Source organism: Thermobia domestica, chromosome 1 (assembly GCF_964235325.1).
Source record: "Thermobia domestica chromosome 1, izTheDome1.hap1.1, whole genome shotgun sequence".
Lineage (NCBI taxonomy): Eukaryota > Metazoa > Arthropoda > Insecta > Zygentoma > Lepismatidae > Thermobia > Thermobia domestica.
The window spans coordinates 105,022,200-105,047,128 of NC_137454.1; the positions used below are offsets into that span (position 1 = coordinate 105,022,200).

Consider the following 24,929-nt stretch of genomic DNA (forward strand, 5'->3'; position numbering starts at 1 on the left):
TCGTGTTTCATTTAAGTTTTCCAGCGAGGGAACTCTCAATAAAAGTTCCAGAGAGAACCGATATTATTATACATATTTCATAGGATACAGAGATGAAAGTTTACTAGTTATATGTATCTCTGTATGTGATGTATGTATGTATGTTATATGTATATATGTATGTGATATGTATCTTATAGCGCTCATCAGTGAATAGGGAATATTTTAATTACATTATTAGTATATTAATTTTAATCATCTACCTTTGATTTCAGTACTTACGAAAGCAAACTGGAAACTGTATAGGTCAACAGCACCTTTCTATAATTTCAATTATAGTGAAAAATGTTTCAAAAACTATAGTCGCAGACTAGCAGAAGAGCTCTCACGGCAGGATGATGAGTCCAGTGAAGCTACACATTATAAGAGTGAGTTTTTGAAGTTGCGTCATCTAAAATGCACGGCTTTAGATCCAGATGGGGTAATGATAAGAGTGTTCTCAAAAGTGCGAAGCCAAGAAAAAGTGTTATACGTAGGGTTCTTCACATCACAGGGTGCCGTGAATCGCAAGGACGAAGAGTGTGTGAATTTAACGTTGGTGTTATGTCAAGGAAGTGTGAAAATTATTTCTTCAGTACATGGGATCATCATGAAATTTTTCGACTGCCGCATTTCTCCGTTAATAGTTTCTCATTCTGATATGAAGTGGCTGTGTTGCATATATATGTGTTTTCAGAACAAAGGAAATCCGCCCATAATGAAATTGGAGTATCACAAAATGGGCGACTTGTCCGGTGATTATATAATAATCAGATCGCATCTGGATGATATGGAGAATATATGGTATAAGTAAGTAAGTTTCGGTCTCTCGTTCTATTTATATTTCTTAGGACTAATACTGTGAAATAATAAAGTATTACAAGTATATCTTTTCATCGACATGTTTAAACAAACGTTCAGATTATGTCAATTTAATTTGAATTTTGTTCTTCATTTGGTTTTTCTCTGAGAAATCAATGGCAAGGACACGTATATATCGTAAGAGTTGAACCAGACTCATCTAATCTGGATCACGTGACCTGCTACCGGTATACAAAGCATGTAAAATAATGTGGTGTGCAGTCCTTTGGTTCGTAATTTATACGTAAAATAAAAATCAAATGAAGGACGATTTTTTCAACGATTTTTTACTAGTCATATTAACGATAGTAAGACGAATTTTAGTATACCTTCAAAACAGTTGATTCCAAAAACATTAATAATATAATCACATTCTACTTAGAAACGTGTATTTCGTTTGGTGACAAGAAGTCAGCACAGATTTCGTCCAATCCCCTGATTCTATTGAATGACGATGTATGATAATGATTAGGTACACAAGATGCTAGAAAAGTTTGTAAAAATGAAAATTCTATACGTATATACAAGAAACTAGTATCAATTACCCGCTACACTGGGTTAAATAAGGAAAAAAAAATAGTATGGTCCGTTAGTCAGTCACTTTTTACTATTACTAAAGCCTCTTTGATATTGGCCATTTTCGATGATTTTTTATATATCCTCCTTCCCTCCTCATGTTGCAGGGCACGGTATCGGAAGTGTCATTGTTCATCTCAGCGACCCCGAAAACTAAGAATTCGACACTGATATTGGTCATTTTGATCATTTTTATATATCCCTTTCCCCCACCCCCAAGTTGTGGGGCCTAATTTGGATTTAAATGGCATCAGAATTGTCACCAGGCTTCGCAAAAACCATGGTTTTTATTGAAAAAACCAAAAAGCCAGGTTTTTTGGTTTAAACCCGGTTTTTTTGGTTTAAATAATTTACTCTATGTATTTACATTAGATATGGACAGAAATTAGTTTGTTGTTATTATGCAACAACAAGGGTATGCTGGAAGGGGTGACATAGCTTAAAGCGGAATCCAAACCGGTTCTCGGCTTCATCCAAGAAAAATTGTCCATTCCGAAATGAAACCGGGACTAATTGGTCACAAATGCGATTGCCCACTCACTCACGAAGGACTCCTGATAAAAATACGTTGTACTGATCTTTACATAGGCCTAGTTGTTAATATAATTGTCAAGAGTCATTTCAGAAGGACAAAAAGATAAACAGTTACACAAGTAAAAATATTATACAATTATATATAAATCGGGAAACTCCCGCCTTAGCCATTGAGAAAATCCTGTTATTACTTTAAATGTATTTGTATATAAAATTTTAAGATCAACGTATCATAATCATTACGCTAAAACTGAGGTATTAAATTACAAATTTGGTATGTAGATATCATTCAATAAAATTAAAACAAAGTCAAATCCAAACTGATGTTGGAAGCTGCGTAGGCAGTAGATAAATTTTGCCAATTTCTATTAATATATTTAAGCAACCTTGGCTTCTTTATAAAACAACAAGCATTCAGACAAGTAGAAATATATAATTTGGATTCGTTTCGTATGTTTAGGCTTAACATCCTTATGAAATACCAAGGTTATCACGGAGAAGACTTTCGCTTAAAGGGACACCTCGAATCGCTACTTGGTTTACACTTGAAAGATGGGTTGTGGTTCGACCGAGAATTGAATACGGGACCCCTTAATTAAAAGGTGAAAAGTACATAAACGTAATGCAAATGGTTTCATATGTGGAGACGTCATCATGAAATTCACACGATTTAAAGCATTTTTCGTTCTTTTTTGTTTGGTTTAAACCACCTTGGTTTAAACCAGCCAACCCTGATTGTCACTGTTCATCTTAGCGACCCCGAAAACTATGGATTCGACACTAATATCGGTCATTTTCAATAATTTTTAAATGTCTCTCCCTCCATCACCTTTAAGTTAAACCATCAAAGTGATATGACAAAAACCATCTCAACTTTAAACTTCATCTAGTTTGTAAATTTGATCAAGATCGGTCCGATGGTTCAAGAGTTATTGTTTTATTTATTTTTATATATCTGCTCCTTCTGTTCCCCCTACCCTAAGTTCTACTGTCAAAATGAAATGATAGAAAAACATCTCAGGTCCGAACCTCATCTATGTTAAATATTCGAACGAGGTTGATCGTTGGTTCAAGAGTTATTGATTTTTATTTATTTTTTTAACTCCTTCCTCCCCCTTTCGTAAGTTTTATCGTCAAACTGAATAGTTAAATACCATCCCAGGCCCGAACCTCATGTATGTTGAAAATGTGATCGAGATCGATCGGGTGGTTCAAGAGTGATGAAGTCACAAGGACAGTCACTTTCATTTTTATTTTTTACATATACCTCCACTCTCCCACCCCTACATTGCACCGTCAAAGTTAAATGACAAAAATTATCCCAGGCCCAAATGTCATCTATGTTAAAAATTTGATCAAGATGGTTGGGTGGTTAAAGAGTTAAGTTTTATTTATTTTTATATGTAAATCTCCTCCTCCCCTTCCCCCTGGGTTCTACTGTCAAAGTAAAAATAAAAAATACTTTCCATGCCCGAACCTCATCTATGTTGAAAATTTGATCGAGATCGGTCGGGTGGTTCAAGAGTGATTAAGTTTTATTTATTTTTATAGATCTCTCCCCCTCCCCTAAGTTCTACCGTAAAAGTAATATGATAAAAACCACCCCAGGTCCGAACCTCATATATGTTGAAAATTTGATTAAGATCAGTCAGGTGGTTTTAAGTGTGATGAAGTCGCAAAGACAGTCACTTTATTTTTATTTTTTAACATTCATATACCCCCTCCCTCTCCCTTACGCTGCACCGCAAAAGTGAAATGGCGAAAACATCCCCGGCCCGAACCTTAACTATGTTGAAAGTTTGATCAAGTTCGGTCGGATGGTTCAAGAGTTTTATTCATTTCCATATATTTCCTCTCCTCTCCTGCCCTCCCCTAAGATCTACCGTCAAAGTGAAATGATAAACACTTCACAGATTCGAACGTCATATGTTGAAAATTTGATTGAGATCGATATATATATATATATATATATATTGATTTTTGTGTATCTCTCCCTCCCCTACATTGCTCCGTGAAAGTGAAATGACTCCTGAACCTTATCTATGTTGAAATTTTGATCGGGATCGGTTGTTTTTTTTAAGTTATTCACTTTTTTTTTTTAATATTATATGATTCCCCCTCCTCTAAGTTTAACCGTCAAAATGAATAGCTAAAAACACTCCCAGGTCAGAACCGCATCTACGGGAAAAAAATGTTCGAGATCGGTCGGGCGATTCAAGAGATGAAGAGTTACAAACATAGTCACTTTCAGTTTTATAATATAGATATATTATGTACTTCAGGACGCAAAATTTTCGGCCGCCAGACCACCAATGACGACCAAACTTCGATCCTTCTACTGTATTCAACCCTAAAATTTCTTACCCTAATATACATCATATGTATATCTTAAGAAATGAAAAGGAAGAAATATACCAAGCAGTCAAAGAGTTATTACAAATGATCTTCCCGATTACAAACGTACATATCTCAGTCACGTTTAATGACACCCAGGTACATTCATGTCCAAAATTATTGTCGCATGTCTATAAATATGTTGTTGTAGGAATATAATTTGATAATGAATTCTCCCGATATTTCTTATAATGTTAGAATGTGTATAATCGGCAAACACATGTATGTGGCAAATTTCGTGTCAAAAGAGCAGTAAATAAGAACAACAAAACGAAAATAAAATCATCTTGTCCATTTAGAAACATTTTGTTTTACTCATTCTAATTTTCGTATTTATAATTCTTTTCCTATGAAATTTGCCACAAATATATATTTCTCGATTATACACATAGTATCAGTATTAAAAGCACCCTGCAAAATCACTATCCAATTTTATTCTTACAAGAAGACAGTTATAGGTATGCGACAATCGTTTTGGACATGACTGTACAAATAGTATAAATAAAAACTTAATAACTTAAACATTTTTCAGAGGCAGATAGAAATGATTATGTATTTCGTAGTTGCCTGTTGATTTCCTTTCTGACCTGTTTGAAATGTCAGAATTGTTGGCGAATCGGAAGAAATGTATCCGGTGCTGTTAGAAGGTGAAACCTTGTCTAGCTGCGGCAGAAGCAATATTTGTAGTATGTCCAGATACGAAATCCTCGTGATTATTTCCTCGTCGAAAATGAAGAGGCCGTTCAGTTTCTCTTGGATTATAGCTCAAAACATCCACCTTGGGAAGTCGCGCATGGGCATTCTCGTAGGGGTTTGAGCTTCCCGTCTCCCAGATGCTAATATTATGTTCACCCACTCTATCCAAAAGGAAAAAAAAATGCTTCATCGTTAAACACATACACTCACAGAAAGTCACTTCACTTTGTTAGCCAGTTTCAGAGCCAATAAAATCACGAACGCATGCGCAGAATCTTCACAGTTGGCTGCAAGCTTTCTGGCGCTGATAGTGGATTTCTGAGAGCTTTGCTTGAAAGTTCCACAGATATTGTCTGGTTTTTCGTCGGTGGTCTTTCGCTTACAGTTGCAACCTCTTTCTTTACAAAGTAAATACCGTGTATGATCTCAGTCAGTAGATCTTCACCAATTTTTCCTCAAAAATTCGTTGCACGCTAACAGTCTGGTTGACTTGAAAATCGAAACATGTTCTCATGTCTTCTGGAAGCCATTTTGTCTCGTATCATATAATCATAGTGGCCAACTGTCTAACAGCGGCAGTTTACAAACGAGTATTTACTTTATTTTATTATTATTATTATTATTATTATTATTATTATTATTATTTTAAGTTTCTGTTTCCATTGATATCACTGAATGCCTCAACGTGAGTTACGAGTGATCCTACTCAGGAAAATAATTTGTAGTAACTGTGTGTGTACATAACGGGGGTTGTTACAAAAGTTCTAAGCCTACCTATGAATGGAGCAGCAGAGAGTTTATAGATGGTGTTACTTTTCAATATAGTCCCCTGACAAGTTAATACATTTTGTCCATCGATGTTCAAGTGCGTTAATCCCATTTATTAAAAAATGATTTATGGAAGGTGGGTAAAATTTCATCTACGCGTCATCATCAATGTCAAAATTAGTACGTTCCAGCTTCTTTTTGAGTTTTGGAAAGAGTTGAAAGTCAGAAGGTGCCAAATCAGGCTAATAAGGTGGTTGGGGGACCAATCCGTAGCCGCAATCGTGAATTGCTGCCATTGCGATGACTGGCTTGTGGCTAGGAGCATTGTCTTGATGAAAAGACACAAACGCTTTCTGTTTCCCACGACGCTTCTGCCGAATATTATCAAGCAGTTGTTGTAGAAGACCTACATAGTACTCCCCAGTCACTGTTCGCCCCTTTGGAAGATAATCCACCATCACTTTTCCATTTGAGGGCACTGACTTGGCCTTCTTCGTAGGGGAAGATAAAGGATGTTTCCACTGCTTGGAACTTTGTTTGAACTCTGTTTGGTAATGATGGACTCAGGTCTCATCTACTGTTACGAATCGAGTGGAAAAGGCAATGCCAATAACACGCCTGATGCAACGTACATATGAATTAGACGATAGAATGCTGGAAGCAGGTCTGCTGACTTAACGAGTCACGAGTTTTACCCATTCTGTAGAGGGCGTGAACGTGTTACTTTATAAGGAACTGGAGACCTCGTGATGGTGTCTTCAACAAGTAGGTGGCGGCAGATGTATGGTGTGGTAAGAATAGTTCCTCCGGTAGTTGTAGAGAAATGCGTGATTGGAGTCCAGTATTGCGATCTCATGGTAGACTACATTTCACCATGTTACACTTTTTTCATGGATTTAACGTACCATTAAGTCACTCCGAGATGTGAATCTTCAAAGACGGTAACACACCTAGCCAATCATCTCTCCTGTGCAAGAATGGTTCAAGAAACAGTGCAAACTTTAAGCGTCGTCCATGATCCCCAAATCACTCCCTAGAGTTCAGCCCCATTGAACACTTTAAAACGTCGCAGAATGGCACACCCAGTTTCTCGAGACACTTCCACATCCACTTCACGAAAGTAGTTTCTTAAGTGTAAATGTTTAAAGCTTCGTTCTATTTGTGTATAGATTATATCTGATGAAGTTATTGAAACTGTTATAACTTATTTTGATTTTAATAAACAATTATGTACTCTGATCAGAAAAGTATTTTGAGTATACACAGTCAAGATAAATAAACTTATATTTTTGTTCAATGTATTTAAGTCGTGTATAAACGAATAGTATAAAACAAATACTGAGTTGTTTTTGGATATTAACTAACAAATTTTATCTTGTGCACAAGAGAATCTAACAAAATATTTCACACCATGAAGGTAATTTATACATAATATTTGTAATTAACAATTAAGTTTTACTTGAAATAGTAGAACGTAAGAAAACCTCATTTGGAAATCCTGAGAATCATCACTGACTTGTGATTGTAATTATCGGGAGAAAGAAATTAAAATTCTTTTGTCGGAAAACGTTAATTGGTAATGGTATACAATATATGTTCCCTGCGTACTATCTCATAAATAACAATCTATTTTCAGCACCGCAGAGATTATGTCATTCCTATAGCCAGTTGCAACGGAGTCACGAATTTAAAGTATAATGCTTCAAAAAATGAAGGTATTTTGATAGGTGTGCTACTGTCTTGTTTTTCTATTTAAAAAATAAAAATTTAAAAAGTGGCGAATCTTGATCAACTTAGTAAATATTTTAAATAATTAATTTATGGCGTGCTGATCTCTTGATTCTTTATAATGTATGTTTAACTTTCTTTTTAGTGTTCACGATGAGAATTTTGACGGTGTAAAACTACAAGAAGTTCATCTATTTCATAAAGCATTTGAGGATCACGTGTTCAAGACAATGGGATTAAATATCAGTAAATTGTCGATTTTTGTGATAGACGTGCCTGAATTTGTAGTTGCTTTCAATGGGAAGGTAAGCGTGTCAACTCGAGTATTCTTCACATAGTATCAGGGTTTGCCGGTGGGTTTTTTCGGGTTGGACCCACCTGAAAAAATCCACTTTAAAACCAACCTGGGTTTTTGAGCTTTTTGTTAGTGTATACAACTAAGGTGATCACATTGAAAGTGATTTTTTATCAGATTTTACACTTTCCTTGGGAGAATCAGGTGCTTTCACGTTAAGGTATACAACATCATTCAACATAAGACCTTTATAAGGTTCTGAATGCACTGAATGAATTAAAAAAAAAAATTCTTAGCCTGAGATAGTTATAGAACAAATTAACACATGGATTATGCTTATGGTCTATTCGAAGTAAAATATGCAATTTTGTACTTTAGAAAATACTTTCCGTAAATAGTGGACTCGGCGACACCGAGGGACGTTATCACTCATACGTTTGACGGGTTTAAGGCCATAGGTGCCCGTACTAATAGTAAATATATAAATACATTAGTATAACTATTAGTATTATTTCTACCTTTGATGGTAACAAGTATTCTTCAGTAAAATTTGGTTTTCCAACAACAACAGTTTAGTTCAGTCATTTGTTGCTACTCTCCAAATAAGCATTCTGTAGAGTCAACACAAGCAATAGCGTAAAAATTCTTAAATTTAAGAAGCTTAACGCTCGGAGTTCCGAAGACTCTGTAACGCTTACTATTTCAAATGCTGAATTCAAATTTCCGTACTAGTGGAAGTTTCGATATTCAGTAAAGAAACCTGTATTTTTGGAAAAAATCTGCCTGATGAAAGAAGCGCTCGGGAAATTCCCGCAATTGAACGCAGAAGCATCGGAAATGAATACTTCAACAATAAAACTATTTGTTTTACGCTGGAAGATATTTAATTTCATTTAAGACATTTTAAAACAATTACTTTATAAAATATGAATTATATCTTTGTTAATTGTTTTAAATTAATTTTCAGGAAAGAACCGTCTTGCAATAAGTACTCGGCAAATTCCCGTAATTGAACGCACAAATTATCGGAAGTGAACTTCAACCGTAAAGCCTTTATTTTACGCTGGAAGATGTTTATTTCATATAAGACGTTTTGAAATATTTATTTATTTCATACAACATGAATTGTATCTTTGTTTTAAATTAATAGACCCCTTTTGGTATTCATATTTGGGGAACGTCAGTCAGGCTTCTGGATGACTTGATCTACATTTTTTCGTTTGTCTGCCAAGCTTCTTTGTGGCTAAGCGGTTAGCGTACGCGTCTTCGGCGTGGGCAACCCGGGTTCGATTCCTGGCGGGAGGTCATGCGGTTCCGATTACGTGTTAATCAGTAGGTCCCGTCCCATATAGCCTCGCTGCTGAAAGGGACGTTAAACACTAAAGCAACTCAACTCGTTTGTCTGCACACACTACAGGGTGCAACTATCGGTCTTTAAAGTTAAAATTTTCAGAGTACAAGCACGAGACACACTAAATTTCCTGTATAGATTTTGGCGGCATACCAACGTAAAATTTCAAAATGGCGGCAATTTTTTCAAAATAGTGAGTATCCACACTACAAAGCGCAATTTTCAGTCTTTTAAGTTGAAATTTTGACGGTGGAAGCACGAGATATGCTAAATTTGCTGTATAGATTTTCTCGGCGATCCAATTAAAAATTCTGTCGGCCATTTTTCAAAACAGCAGTGAATAGAAAATCGTTGCAAGTTGTGACAATGACAATCTTGAAATATAGATCACATTTTTACACTTTTACCCCAAAGACATTTAAATATTTCGAAAAAAAAACCGTTAAACCTGAAAAAACCGAATTAAGCCCGAAAAACCCACATGGGCCCAGGTGGGTTGGGCTTTTTCAAAAAAGCCCGGGTTTTTTCAAACCCTGCATAGTATGTAAGCTTTCGTGATGAGTGTTCATTGATATCAAATAATTTTAAGTTATAGTCAGTTTTTTTTAAGTTCGTCATCCTTTTTTTCTTTCAAAGTATATTACATAATCATACAGGATAATTCGGAATTTTACCTTGAAATAAAGATGTTAAATAACCAAGGAAGATTCACAAATCATATTACGAATAGGAATACAGGAATTTGTAAAGTGAAAATGCCGCCATTATTATTATTATTAGGAATGATCTGAAAGTAAGGTTACAAAGCCTGCAGTGAAACGTGTATATATTATTTCATACAACCAATACAAGCTACAAATGGTACATACATTAGGTTATTTTGCGACATAATCTCTATATTGGTTGAGGCACTTGTCGCATCGCGGAATGGGTTTGAAGATTCCCTCCTGGTAAAAATCCTCTCCTTGCATGTTCACCCACGTTGTCACGAAGTGTTTCACTCTCGGCACTGCAGGATATCGTGCACAATGTGACGAACGCATCCCAATGACATTCACAAATCTACCATCAGATGCCGTAACGTGATTCTGGTGTTGATCTGAATCAGCTCCTCCACGCGAGCTGTGTTCAAATCTGTTGATGCAGTGCTGGGTTGGCCAGTGCATTCCTCGTTGGTGACATTTTCTCTACCAGCCGCAAGCTTTCGACACCATTCTACGACATGCTGACGTGACATTAGGTCTCTTGATAAACCTCTACCAGCTGCCGGTGAACTTCACCCGCGGTTACATGTTTCGCCCCACAGAAATCGAATAACTGAGTGGACTTCTGAGACTAGTTTTCCAAACGAGTGGCCATTTGTGTTTACCTACAACTGGTACCGTAGGTGACGGGTGACAAACTCTGCAGAATAGCCAACTCCGTGTATTTAAATTACCGCACACTCCTTATTCCTCTATAACAGACGAAACTCCTGTAACCTTAGTTTCTGATCCTTCGTATTAAAGAAGATTGCATATACCTTAATGAAAATGTATCTTAACATTTATTTCGCCAGCTCGTCTACTACGCCGTTAGACGTTCATGTAGAACTTCCGGTTTTTCATTCTGTTCTAACGAATGTAAGGAGTTCGTTTTGCCACAACTCCTTTATTTACCATTTCTGCCCGTATTTACACCCATCCGGGATACTAGGTCACAACCAAATCGGTCAGAATGTAGAGGGTCAATGTTAGGAATCGAGTTCGTTGGTGAAGGCGATATTCAAGCCGGAAGTGGTAGAAATCAACCTTTTCCGGCTTTAACGTTGATCGTTATAGAGCGAAAAGCGCTTTTCTGCAATTGTCCCAAGAATATATTCCATCTTCACTCTAATCGCTACTAAAACCAAAAGTGGTAGAAATGTTATCACTTCCGATTTCAATATTAATTGCGAAAATATCATGCAGTACAAACCAAACTCCTTCACGATATGTACATGTGACATTGTAACTTCTTGTATATATATACATGATGTATAAGCCTAAAGAGACGTTAAGAGTAAATTTGAAGTTCCTATTTCGTTTACCGGGCCGCCATGGCTCAGTGCTAGAGGGTTCACCGCTGGTGCATGGGGTCCTGGGTTCGATCCCAGCTGCCCGGGTTTTCTCAGGGTTCTCCCGATTCTTCCCACTTTCTTTATTCGACCATTTCATTCATTTCTCATCATCACCGTCTCCTTTAGCCTAGCCGTCATAAACGAGGGACGTAAAACTTAGATTTCATTTTGTTTCCTATTTCGTTTATCGTATTTATTTGATTATAAGCTGACATTGGTTGTAATCCGACCGCCCCAAAGTAAGTGTTTTTTAGTTTAACATCGCACGACAAAGCATACAAAGCATAAAGAATACATTTTCTGTTATTTAGTTATTTTAGTCAGTACCACCAGATGATTGATTCGTCACTTTTTCTTCTAATTAAGTGTTGCTAAATTCCACTAATCAGTATGCTTTTTCGTACTTAAAACAGTTATTAAATCTATACATGAACAATATAAAATTTCCATGTTTTTTTAAATTAATTTTAATTAGAAGATAACCCAGCTGGCAACACCGCGCCTACTCGATTTCAAAAACTTGTGGTGACTTCTGGCGATATTTTTCAAAACTTTCTTCCTCTTCCATTGGCAAAAGGTGTCGTCTACTTTACCGCCTATCTTATCGATATCGATTCTAAGCCGAGATAAGTTGAAATGACGTCGGATCAACTCGTAACACAGCAAATATGGATGACTATACAGGTAAAATTGGGTAGTTGCGGTTGCAACTCATCAAGAGATGTTGTTTCAGTTCCTTCAGCTAGAGCACCGAACTCTTACTTGGAAAGGATTTTTGCCATTCACTTAGCGTAGAACTACCTTGAGCCGAAGCCCTGAAAAAGAAGAAATGAGAAAGAAAAAATAGTAATGCTACGGACAAATCATGACATTGAAATCAAGAATGCCGTCAGTTTTCGACAATTCTTTGCGTTTCCGAGAAAAAGTTTAAGTCTCCTCTCATTCCGCACCTGAAAATAAGAAAGCATTAATTTCTGGCAACTCCACTGACACGGGTCATGAGTAGAGCAATCTAAAATCATCATAACACTTTAGACATGTGGTTGGTATACTCAGCATAATTGTAATTATCAAAAGATCCTTAGATAAAACTAACTTTAAAGTCATAATTATACAAAGGAAATTTTGAGGCTTACCTAAAACTTGCAATTAACCAACCTCTTCAGGGTTGTGTAGATGAAGAAACTGAGGAAAATAACATAGGTGACTAGATTATCAATCTTAAACATTGCTTTGTTGTTATTGCAGTGTGCACTTGTATAAACGAATATAAGTATAATTTATACTATAACTTGTATAACGTAATAACTCGCTTCACTGTCACAAAAAGAAATCAATTTATGATCTTGATAAATAGCGTTTCATTTTAATATATTGGTATGAAGAAAACTATTATTTATAAAATATTGGAAAATAGACCCCCCCCCCCCCAAAAAAAAAAAAGAGAGAGACCGCGGTGGCTCTGGTCCCAAGTTGGCTTTGTGATGGACAAACACAGTGCGTGGTTTTCTGAGAGTTCTTTTGTTTGTTCCCACTTCTTTCATTTCTCCATATCTCCTTTAGCCTACGAAGCATAACCGCGGGACATAAAACTCGAAAAGATTTCATTTCAAATAAACAGAAAATATGGTACTTAGAATAGTATTCGTCGTTCCGTTAGTGGGTAACAAGCGGTCTAAAAGCTGCAACCGGACCGTGATGTTCAGGTTATACAACTTTCGTCGAACTGATCATCGCTATAGGCTGTCCCATTTTATTACTGAATTTGCAGTCGCTGTACAATCGTTGATGGCAATCCTCTTCAGTGTTTGAAGATCTCATATGAAGGGTAAGGGGAAAGAAAGGAGGAATGTTACAAAACTGTATTTTCGAGAAAACGACGTTTTAATATCGGAAACTGCTTACAAAATGAATAGGGTTAGTCAAATCTTTTGACCCTTTCCTTGAACATTTCTACATCTACGCATGCATGGCATATACAGTCAAATAGTACCAATAGTCATCAACAAATAAGACAAAATATTCGTTAAAGCACATGGACATTCTTTGTTTTTCCCCCTTACCCTTCATATACTACTGAAGTTTCTCATTCTTCTACTATTACTTTTCACCACTGTTGTTTTTCCATGCGTTCTGTAGGTAGTCTTAACTTTTGAAACTGTTCTTTACGACACCTAACATCATGACTACCTTAGATGCGTTTCAGCTAATTAATCGCACAACCACAATTTGGTCTCTATGAAACTCAAGTAACTCACAATTTCAATCACTATTGTCTGTCCATTTCAACACACGTCTTCGTTCTACCCCGTCTGATATTCCATGAACAATCACCTAATGTATCACAAACAATAGCCAGGTAATGGAGGCCCATCTTCAGTTGCCAACTACACTTTATAACGACCACAGTTCGTATATTTATATAACTAAAGGCTACTGATATATCAAAATCCATTTTTTTACACACTGCATCAAGATATTACCTTTTTATTGTACTACGTAACAAGTTAAACAAATACACTCTTTAAAAATCGTACATGTAACATTATTTATATTCCGTTACTATGACAACTAACTCACATCGTCGAATCACTATTCTAACAAAATATATTCGCATAACAACAGAAAAAGAAATTACATCTATTTCTCTTTTCATATTCTTCTTCTTCCTTTCTTGAACAGCTTGTGCATAATTTAAAAATACATTTTGCCCATAAATACAAATAAAGATGTTAAAATACAAGTATCGTTGTAACTTGTTTCCGTTATTTTGATGTGTAAGAATCCTTTCTGTTTATTGATTTTCGGTCAGGAGCGGAAATGCGAAGACTGTGTAAAGAATATAGAAACTTAATCTATTTGAGTTAACAATTCTAAACGTTTACCGTATTAATAGAACTCAAAAATTAGCAGCCGAATTTCAGTACACGTGAATATTTTTTGTAATATATATAGTTACATCTGTGTGTAGTAGAATAAAGGTATTTATTTATTTTTTATTTTTTGTTCATTTTTTTACAGATTCAGTGTTGCTTATGAATCCTTACATTTCCTTTTAGGTATACACATTAAAACTCTACACTCTTGAAGCAGCGAAGCGAGTCCTTCCATTTTTTCACGAACTGAGTTACCTTCTCGACACACCTACTCCAACGTTAAGTGTAGATGGAGATCAAACATCGTTTAATGACAGTCGTTGAAGAAATGAATGGTATAACTTACTAATACTTAAAAGAAAGTTGTAGTTATTATTGTTGATAAAACTTCACTGTCCGGAAATAATATTCTGGACAAATATGGTTTTAAGGAGTAAGCAAATACCTATAAGTAAGATTTACATACAGCCGTGTTAACAAGAGAGTTAACATTTTGCCTTACAAAAATATTTATGTCTCATAACTGCTGTGTTTGGACACAAATAACGGATATAAAGCAGGGATGAGTGCAGGGCTTTGAAGAAAAGATCTAATTTTGATAACATTTACTTACTTGCAAGAATGAAGTTGTCTAGACTGAGTATAAAAGTCTTGGAACAAGTTTCTTAATTTTTCTTTTGGCTATGTTTTTGACTCTATTTTTCCGACGTTTTTGACTGTTTTCCCGCATGTAGTTTCAAGAAGCTAACATAAAGTCTGTATGCTAAGCTAAAGATTGCAACTTATACCATTCCAAATATGTTTTTAGATATGTATTTTTTGTGCATATCTAAGTATTATTCGCAGCTTACCAAAAATCGAAACTTGCTGAAGAAATATTTCAGTTAATGATGCCGAATTACGAACTGTAGCAACAGAGAGATTCGACTGCCCCAATCGAAACACAATACACTGGAAAGGAAAACAAATCGAATTAGTAGCATCTATCTGAAACTTTGATTGCACCTAAAACCAAACTCTTTTTAACGAATATATGTGTGTATATATCAGGTAATAAATGCTTTTTGTTGGAAACTAGGTATTATTTTGTCTTAACCCCTTTGCTTTCCAAGTTGTTTTATTGATAAGCAATTAATCGTTATTTTGGGGGTAATAATAATAATAATAATAATAATAATAAAAGAAAAGTTTATATTAGTTCGCTGGAATAAACTTAACTTTCTTTCGAAGTTCAATACTTTTTCGTATATTTGGAGTTCGTTAAAATTGGTGTAGAGATACAAGCATAAAAATAAAAATGAAAGAATCTTCGTTTCTGAACAAAATTAATGCAGAAATTGATGTTTAAGAAAGATAAATCATAGCTATGGACAATGAAATAAAATTGTGTGAAGTAACTTGCTAAAAACTTTAATTGTATTTTCGGGGAAGAAAAGGAATAAGTGAATAGAAACGAGAATATAGATTTACGCCTGGCTAAAGGTAGTTCTAAAACTTTTTTTAAAAAAAAGAAAATCATGAACTTTGGAAGGGACAAACTAGGTCGTAGCCGTAGTTAACCTCAGGAGTAAAAATTTTAAATAAACATTTATTATGTCGTACTAATATTTATAGGGATTTGTCGTGGCCTCCTTGTTTTGGTATTACCTCTCTGTTCTTTCTGTGCTTCGGCTACTTTCCTACTTTCACATTCAGTGCTTTGATTTTTCTTCTTTTTTAATCTACACTGTTAAATAGTTATACGAGCAAATGGTCTGTTCATATAAACTACGCTTTCTCTTATTTAAAGAAATGTAACTAAAGAAGTGACAAGCTCCATATTTTCTAAGTTTTATGTGAATTTGATATACTTTCATCGGTGAATAATACTGCGGCAAAGAGAAATGAATTTTGATGATTTTTCTGATCACTATTGAGTTTCTGTAAGTTCAGGCTTATAATTTTATTTGTAATTTTGGGAAGAAATTGTGTTTCTACAGTATATATTTATTTCGACTCAACTATACCATATTTAATTTTCGAATTCGTATATTTATGTTTATGAATAATAACATTATTCCAAAGTAATTAGTGAGATGATCAGAACCATGTATTACGTCAGTTGAATATTTCCGGCAATATGCTCGTCAAACCCCACTGCAAAAATATGATTTCTCTGTTCTTCCTTTTCTAATCTTCGATACAAATATAAAATGAAAACATTAATTTATTGTTTCAACACATGTAAAAGATAAAAGAGAATAGCAAGTAAATACACAGTATTTTAAAATATACTTGTAAATTACCGGTACTTATAATATAAATTAAAACATCGGTTTTGAATGATCGAACAATTATATACTATTAAGAGATCAACACTTTTTTATTTGCATTATATGTATGTGAATAGATGTAGTTATAATATATTCGATGACTTAAATAAATAATTTAATTTTGTGAGAAATAATTATATTTTCTATGTAAATTGTGTATATGTGTGCAATTCGCTGAGTATGTTGATATGTTGTAGATCTACTATAAATTAAATATCTTAAGCTTAAATATTAGTATTATGTTCCTTAATACTGTTCCCAAAGAACTATACCCCGAGTGTACCTTTCTTATTTAAATTTCTGATCCAGCTACACTGACACATGTACTTCATGAACAAAAGTAATTGGACATCGTACATAAATAGAATACCAGAAATTTTTTATTAGTTTAAATCTGCTGAGTGCAGCGACTGCAGTAACCACTTAACTTAATAAATGCTCAACAACTCTCTGAAAGACCACGAAAAGGACGATTCTTCATTCTGCCTTCAGTACACTGAAGCTTAAATCTGATTCAGACCACTAAGTTCTAGGATGGAATTTAGGACTGAGTTTTGAGTAGACCTGATCAATTGGAACCATTCTTGCAATATAAACAGTAGACCTGGCATACCTGTTAAAATAATCGTATACTGTAACGCCATCATCTCGATGCTACATGGTAAACCCTGGTAGAAGTTTTCCGGATTACTGGCAAACATACAGGCATAATCCTGTCTAAAATCTGTCAGATTCAGGTCAGTAGTTCAGTGTCCAATTAATATGGTCCTTGCATTATTATAGGTGGTAGTGTAGTTATCCCTTCTGATTACAGATTTATATGAAAATATCTATAATAAAGGTGCCAATGTAGGAATTTGTTGGGAATTTGCAGTTCTCCATATACAAATGAAGCACCCTATTATAGTCCATTTCTCAAACTCGGAACAGCGTTCCTCTGTTATCCATTTCCTTTCATGAAATTTATTTGGGGTATTTCGGTTATTATTTTAATCCACAAAGACCACATTTGTTGCTAGCACATTTGTATAACGTCCAATCACTTCTGTTCACATAGTGTATATGATGGTAATTTACTACAGAGAAAATCATACCCGGTGATAAAGAAGACATTTTATCAAACAATGAAGAAAATGTTCAGTTCGATTAAACTATCGAAGAAAATGTTCATGTTTGAAAATATTAAGTTGTTAATGCATTTATATGTAAACTGAAATATAATTTTTCTCTCATTATCCGTATGTGTTAATCAGGATTTACTTTTGCTACTTTATTTCCATATTTTTGTAACTAATTGTGTGATCTTTTTATTTGTGATTCTTATATAAAGCTGCGGTTTACCTTTGTAATATTTTCTTTTAAATAGGGAAAGTAAACTTTCGTTTATATGTAAAGTGTTAAAAGCATAAACATATTTTGATACGTGTGTGTTAAAATTGACGTCTAGAAAATAAAATTCTGAAATAATAGTACAAGCGTGTATCAATAAATGTATAGCCTGTTGTGTTGGCACAGACATAGTCTGTTGTGATTTATTAACAGGTAGCAAAAATATATACCTCTAGTACAGTTTAAGAGAACTCAATATATTTGTAGATACATAATGTACTTGATGCATTAGCAATTCACATTTTCAAAAGAAAAACACTTTTCTGACATTCGTCTGTACATACGTACAAGTTATATAAAGAAGACAGTGAAGTTATTATCACGCAATGCTAAAAGGTACACTATGCGTTTTCTTTAAATACTTCATCAAATAGGAAGAAAGCAAAAGCGTAGTTTTGAAACGTCAGTTAGGCGCCATATTGGAATGCAGAGCTTTTGGAAATGAAGATTGAAAGAAGATAAAACTAACCGGACAGGTTGGTCGATAATAGTACAGGGAAGAAAAGAAATAGTAAATGAAGAGAGATAAACTTGTATATAAAATAATACAAAAGGAATATGAGTCAATTGAAGCATATTAAATATAAGCCAAAAATAACTATCGTGGGTAGCCCTCATACGTAAATATATTTATAATGTTCCGGAAGCAAAAAATAATTCGCTTTGGCTTCTATTAAGAGACCTTTTTTGCTAATATGGATCTCCACCAACCAGCACTGAAACTTCTAATCAAATTAACCTGGTCTTTCTCTAACTATACCGTCATTATCCTCGGTTTGGACGTTAACCCGTCATTATCCTCTATTTGAATGTTGAGAGAAAACTCATACATATCATGCCTACTAACGGTATATATTATCTCCACTTCAAAAACTCTCACCCTCACCACATTAGATTCTCCACCCTGTGCTTCAGCCATTCGGAAATCCGTATTCACTCCTTCATTGTCTTCCAACATACTTCCATCAGCATTCACAAACTGAATAAGGATACCTTTCCAACTTATTCCGAACTTTCTCGCCCATCCCAGTATTCATTGCCTAATGAAACTCAGACTAATCTGGATTTTTATCCTCACTTCCTCGGTGTAGCCGACAATGTTTTTCCGACCAAACCCAAAATAGTTTACTTAAGGTTCCCTAACTGTCATATCCTATTACAAGACTGATTCTTTGAAGATTCCGTAGAGAACACTCGCTCGGAAAGATGTAAAAGGCCTTTCCAGCCCAACCATCCTGAGATTTTCCCTCATTCATACCAAGCAAATACCAGGATGGTATCTAACATAAAGGTCCCATGCTGCTTCCTTCCTTCTCCACTTCTCCCAGTAGTGTGATCGCCGATAGACATCATCCCTCATATGTGATTAAGTTACAGGACCTTAGATGCCGAATGTCCAGAAATATAGTTTCTAATGATTCCTTGAAACACTATAGAAGGCACGTTGGCTCGGTCGTAGAGCGTTTAGCTCTGGTGCGAAGGTCTCTGATTTGATCTCAAGTCATGTAGTTTTGTGGTGGACAAGATTGTGTCCGTGAGTTTTTGTTCTTCCACATTCTCATTCCACCAATTCTTTCAAAGTAATTCACTTTCATCAATCATCGGCCTCCTTGAGCCAAAAGCCGTAACCAAGAGACGTTACACATTTCATTTTGAAACACTTTTCTTTTCCAGGGAAGAAATGCCAGAAATCAACGTATAAACTTATCCTATATTCAATACCAGTTTAACCTTCAAATATCGTATCAAACTTCAAACATATATTTTTCACTGTTTCGGTAGGAGCTCATTCGTGGCTAAGCGGTTAGCATGTGCGCCTTTGGCGCGGGAGACCCGGGTTCGATTCCCGGCGGGAGCTCATGTGGTTCGGATTCCACGTTAATCAGTAGGTCCACGTCTCATATAGCGTCGCTGCTCAACGGGACGTAAAACTCAAAAATCAATCAATCAAGCACTGTTTCGGTAGTTGGAGCTTTCCAATTCATTTACATCCTTTATATTCGTAAATTAACTCATTGTCCACCCTTCTGTATTGGCTGACACCTAACTTTTATTTTATTCGCGTCAGTAATAATGGATACTTCATTGCGCGCTCTCTCTCTCTCTCTGTCTCTCTTACACACACACAGTATCCGTCTCTACCAGAACATACACAACAGTACAAAATTTCGTACGTCCCTCTGATCTTAACGGTCTTCTAATATCCTGCCTCACTATTTCAAATCATATCTCATACAGTTATATTTTATTTTTCATTTTGTATTAAGCAGGGCTGCGGTGGCTCAGTGTTAGAGCGTTCACCTCTGGTGCATGGGGTCCCTGGTTCCATCCCCGCTCACGTCAAGTGAACTTTGTAGTGGACAAACACCGTGTGCGTATGTTTCCTCGGGGTTCTCCCACTTTCTTCATTTCTCATTATCACTGTCTCCTTTAGCCTAGCCGCGGCATAATCGTGGGACGTAAAACTAAAAGATTTCATTTTGTATTAAATCTCATTATTATTTCTTTTCCGTAATTTATTATTATTTTCTCGTTTCATGTTCCTTCTCTCCCTCTATTAGTTCCATTAGTTTTATCTTTCTTCACTAAATTCTCGGGCATTTATAGGAATCTTATTTTTAATTTTTCCTAAGTGTTACTTTTCTATGATATTAACATAATTAGTTGCAAATTTCGTATATTAATAGTATTTATTCAATTTTTTTCCAAGTTCTCAATACGGCAATTAGTTATTCATGTTGTGATTTGACTAGCTTATATGTGAGTGTAGTGATACTAATAATCAATTTTGTTACTCATTGAAATACATATGTTTAGAAAAGTTCTTCTAAATTATTTAAATTTATATCATTTTAATGTTATAGCATTCTCAATATTCAATTTGTTTAATTGGGATAAACAGTTTCAAAAATATTCAAATAGTAAATCCGATGATTATTAAAAATAGGTGGATTTTATTCATAGTCTTGTATATGTTTACATTTCCACACTTTGATTTAACACAAGGTACAAAAAATACCTTGATTTAACGTTTTTAATCTCTTTGCTGACTATTAAATCTTGAGTATTATCGTAAACTGAACCCTTATTTTGGCGTGAAGAACACTTCAAAATTAAGTTAAAAGTAAAAATTGACGTTTTGGCAGTTTTAACATTACAATTTAAATTACTTTTACTGTCAGGAGAGGTTGAAATTTTGAAAGCACGGCAAAGACAACTAACATGATTTGTGGCTAGTTTTGTCCTTCCTTCCTTCCACAAAGTAAAATGACTGTATTTCCGAGCACTGCAGAATATTTTACTACATATTTAAGTCATTAATATTTTGTTAGAATGAAAGAGTCTTGGTAAACGAAATTGTAATTCTAAGTTTTAAATTCAATGACTTTAAATTCACAAATAACAACAACATTCTTTAAACCAATTTTGTTCTGTGAAATACTACTTATTATTGCATTAAATACACATTAATTATTTGCTGAGCAAAACTCTTTGGCTTCATCAGACACTATGAGATATAGGATAACTGTACAATTTTATATTCCACACTCGAGATGAACAGCTGTTGTATGTATATAAAATTGTACAGTTTTAACACACTCATTTAATCATATGTCTAGCCACTGTTCGCCTCAATTGCTGCCTGATCTTCATTTTGTACATGTGTTGTCTTCCGGCACGTGGTGCGTCTTCGAGTGTTTCCTTAAACTTATTAAACCACCACTGCACTGTCCGCGTAGTCACGACATTCTCATCAAAGGCCTGGTATATCTTCAACCCCGCTGCAGCTTCGTTTGATCCCAGTTTAAATTCGTACAGCATACACGCCCTTAGATGCTCTGTGGTATAATGTTCACTCGGTCCTTACGCACCGCCAAGTGAACTTTGTGGTGGACAAACACCGTGTGCGTGGGTTTTCTCGGGGTTCTCCCGTTTCCTCCCACTTTCTTCATTCCACCATTTCATTCATTACTCATCATCACCGTCTCCTTTAGCCTAACCGGGATAACCGTGGGACGTAAAACTCAAAGATTTCATTTCATTTCATTTTCGGTCCTTACGCAAGTTCACGGTGTAACTGAACTGTCCAACCAGGTAGTATGTTGGATATACCCACACTAACAACTGACCTTCACCTTATCTCCATTCGAATTCAACTCACGGTGTCAGGGCCAATTGAACACAGACCTCCACAAAAAGCGACAGAACTTTCTGGTTACCTTTATAAAACTAGCTAACAGTTTTAGCGAAACATCAGGTAAGTGCTTAACGATTTTGGATTTCTATGTGACGGCCCGGGCTTGAATTCCCGACGGTCCGAATTTTTGAACATGCTTCATTTTCAATTTAAATCCATACTCAGCGTCACAAACAAGATAATCTCCTGTGAAGAAAGGAAGAGATGTTTGAATGACGGGGAATTGGAGTAGGCCCATGAATAAAGACGAAGATTTACAAACTTATTTCCTTCAATTGTTCCAGAATTGATATTTTCAGTTAATTTGAACCATTTTCCAACTCACGTATTATCAGTGTTTTTCTCTTTCACCTCACATGCAGTATGTAGTAAAATAATACACGATATACACAACGACATATAATATCATTGACATACAACATCCATTCGAGAATACGCCCCAAACGATAGAGATAAATCTGAAAAAAGAATCTAAAATGGAGAAATTCCTTTGTGTGCCAACTGCACAGCAAAAGGCTGTTTCAGTTATTCACAGGCTTACCAACTGTTGTCTCCTGGTTGACATGCTAGGTGTACGTGTCAACCAGGTTGCAGCTGTCCAAGTGTTTGTGATACCAGCAAAAATATTGGAACTGACCTAATAGAAAATGAAATGAAATCTTTTAAGTTTTACGTCGCACGGTTATGCCGACGAGGTTAAAGGAGACGGTGATAAGAAATGAATGAAATGGTGGAATGAATAAAGTTGGAGGAAACAGGAGAACCCCGAGGAGGTAACAGGAGGAAACAGAACCACAAAGCTTACTTGGCGTGAGCCCGGCCTAACAGAGTTACAACAGTAGGGGAGGAGATACTTTTGTAGTTAAGTGTACAGAGTGACCAGAAAGACCCCTTTCATCCGAACTAAATGCGTGTAACAATAAGATTCTAACCTCAGATTTTGGTTAATATGGCAAGTGCTCCTCACGTGAATTGCCACAACTGCACGCAGGGGAAGGAGAATAAAGTCTGTGCGTTGACCTGTTTATTATCTTGCCTTTCCATGTTTGGTGAACAACAATGGCAGATACCAGTGACTTCACTTTGGAGGAGCGCTTAGTGGCAAGTGTGTGGGTCCATGAACAGAAACACACTAACGAAAATATGCCGCATATGATGGATAGGTGTCGTGGACGGTTTGATAAGCTGCAACCAAGTCGTCAGGCTTTGATAATCTTGAAGAAACCTGGATGGATGTTCCTTGTTCTGGTCATTCATCAACCCGAAAGAAAACGTGCAGAAGTTAGTACGTCAATGACGTGTTCTACCTACTAGTCAATAGAAAGCGTTCTGCTGAAATTGCAATTGTAAGCACAATGCAACTAGACATGAAAATGGGCTTAGGCCTGTAGCATTCCGACCAATAGCTATCAATGAACTAACCTATGATCATTTTAAACTGCCGGCAGGAAGCATCCAGAAACTTGTTGCGAGGCCTTCCCGCCATTCCTGCTCGGAAGAGCGTTCTTTTCTCTGACGAATGCTATTTATTGGAGTTCGCGGAGGAACCTTTTCATATAAGCAAAGAAAAACCCACATTTTTTATTAAGAAATTGAGAACAACTTTACCCTCATCATGCTTTGGGCAGGAATGACTGGACAACACACAATGGCGTATTTAGGGGGGCTTCCGGGCTTAAGCCTCCCCGCCGAAATCATACTATAGTAAAGTATATGAAATATCTTGCAGAATTTTCAAATTTTCAGGCAACCCCCCCCCCCCTTCCCCGAAACAAAACCGTAAATACGCCACTGACAACACATCTTTTGTCTGTATTTCTTTAAGGGTTCCATGACCAAGGTTACTTATCTAGAGATAGATGTTGAATAATTGGTATCTTTACAGCTGAAGAATCTGGGCATCAACATGGTTATTTACCAACACGATGGAGCTGGATGTATCATGATTACTATTTCGTACTTGCTGTTCATGAATGCCTGAGCGCCCTGTTCCCTGGTCGGTAGATAGACCGCGAGTGCCCAAATTTACCAGCCCCTTATCCTTGGCCACCTCAAACTTTGTACCTTACACCAGACAATGCCCAGAAGGGTATCATCAAACCACAAGTCAGGAACAAGCGTTATGTGGACAACGTAACTCTGCGGTTGTGTGTGCTTGAAGTCTTCCAGCTTGTGACGCTGCAGGTGCTATAGCGGATGAGTAGCATATCAAACTGTGCATAGAGATAATGGAGGTGTACAAACGGAGGTTTTCGACAAATAACGTGTTTTTAATGTAGGGACAAAGTGCAGGTGCAAAGGGACCTTCTGGCCATCTGTACAAAGGGAGCTTTTTGATAACGAATATCACATTCATGTGTGATGAAAATTTCACGCGGACTGAATTTATTACAAAAATAGCCTTGCACTTACCCATCGTGTTTTGTTTATACCAACAAAAGCGCTTTAAACCTACACGAATTATCTTTAGATTTTGAAGTAATAACACGGAATGATGAATGACCTACTGCATTCGGAATTATAAGTATTATACACTGAGTCCTCACTGAATTGCGACCACATACATAATACTTTGTTAGTCCACCTTATGCTCAGATGGATTCTGTAGTTAGTGTTTCCACGAGGATCTGACACAATATATTCCTGACAGCATCCCAGAATGAGCGATAGCATCCCATGGTGCGAAGAGCTCGTTCCGCAACATCCCATAAATGTTCTATAGGATTAAGATCCTGTGACTTAGGGGACCAATTCATACGCTGCAGCTCAATGGAATGTTCCTTAAGCCAAGCAAGTCGAATCCTGGCTTAGTGACACCATGCATTTTCATCTTGG

At 36.0% G+C, this 24,929-nt stretch overlaps 1 protein-coding gene across 1 annotated transcript in view; it reads left to right on the forward strand.

The window, feature by feature from the left end:
* The window catches only part of LOC145687907 (centromere protein L-like), a 31,431-nt gene extending 13,449 nt beyond the window's left edge, over positions 1–17,982 (forward strand). The window contains exons 3-5 of the mRNA XM_081761459.1: positions 255–828; positions 7,721–7,880; positions 14,379–17,982. Of these exons, the coding sequence (XP_081617585.1) occupies positions 255–828; positions 7,721–7,880; positions 14,379–14,519 (875 nt within the window). The 3' untranslated portion in view covers positions 14,520–17,982. The remainder of the gene's footprint in view (positions 1–254; positions 829–7,720; positions 7,881–14,378) is intronic.
* The last annotated feature ends 6,947 nt before the right edge of the window (positions 17,983–24,929 follow it).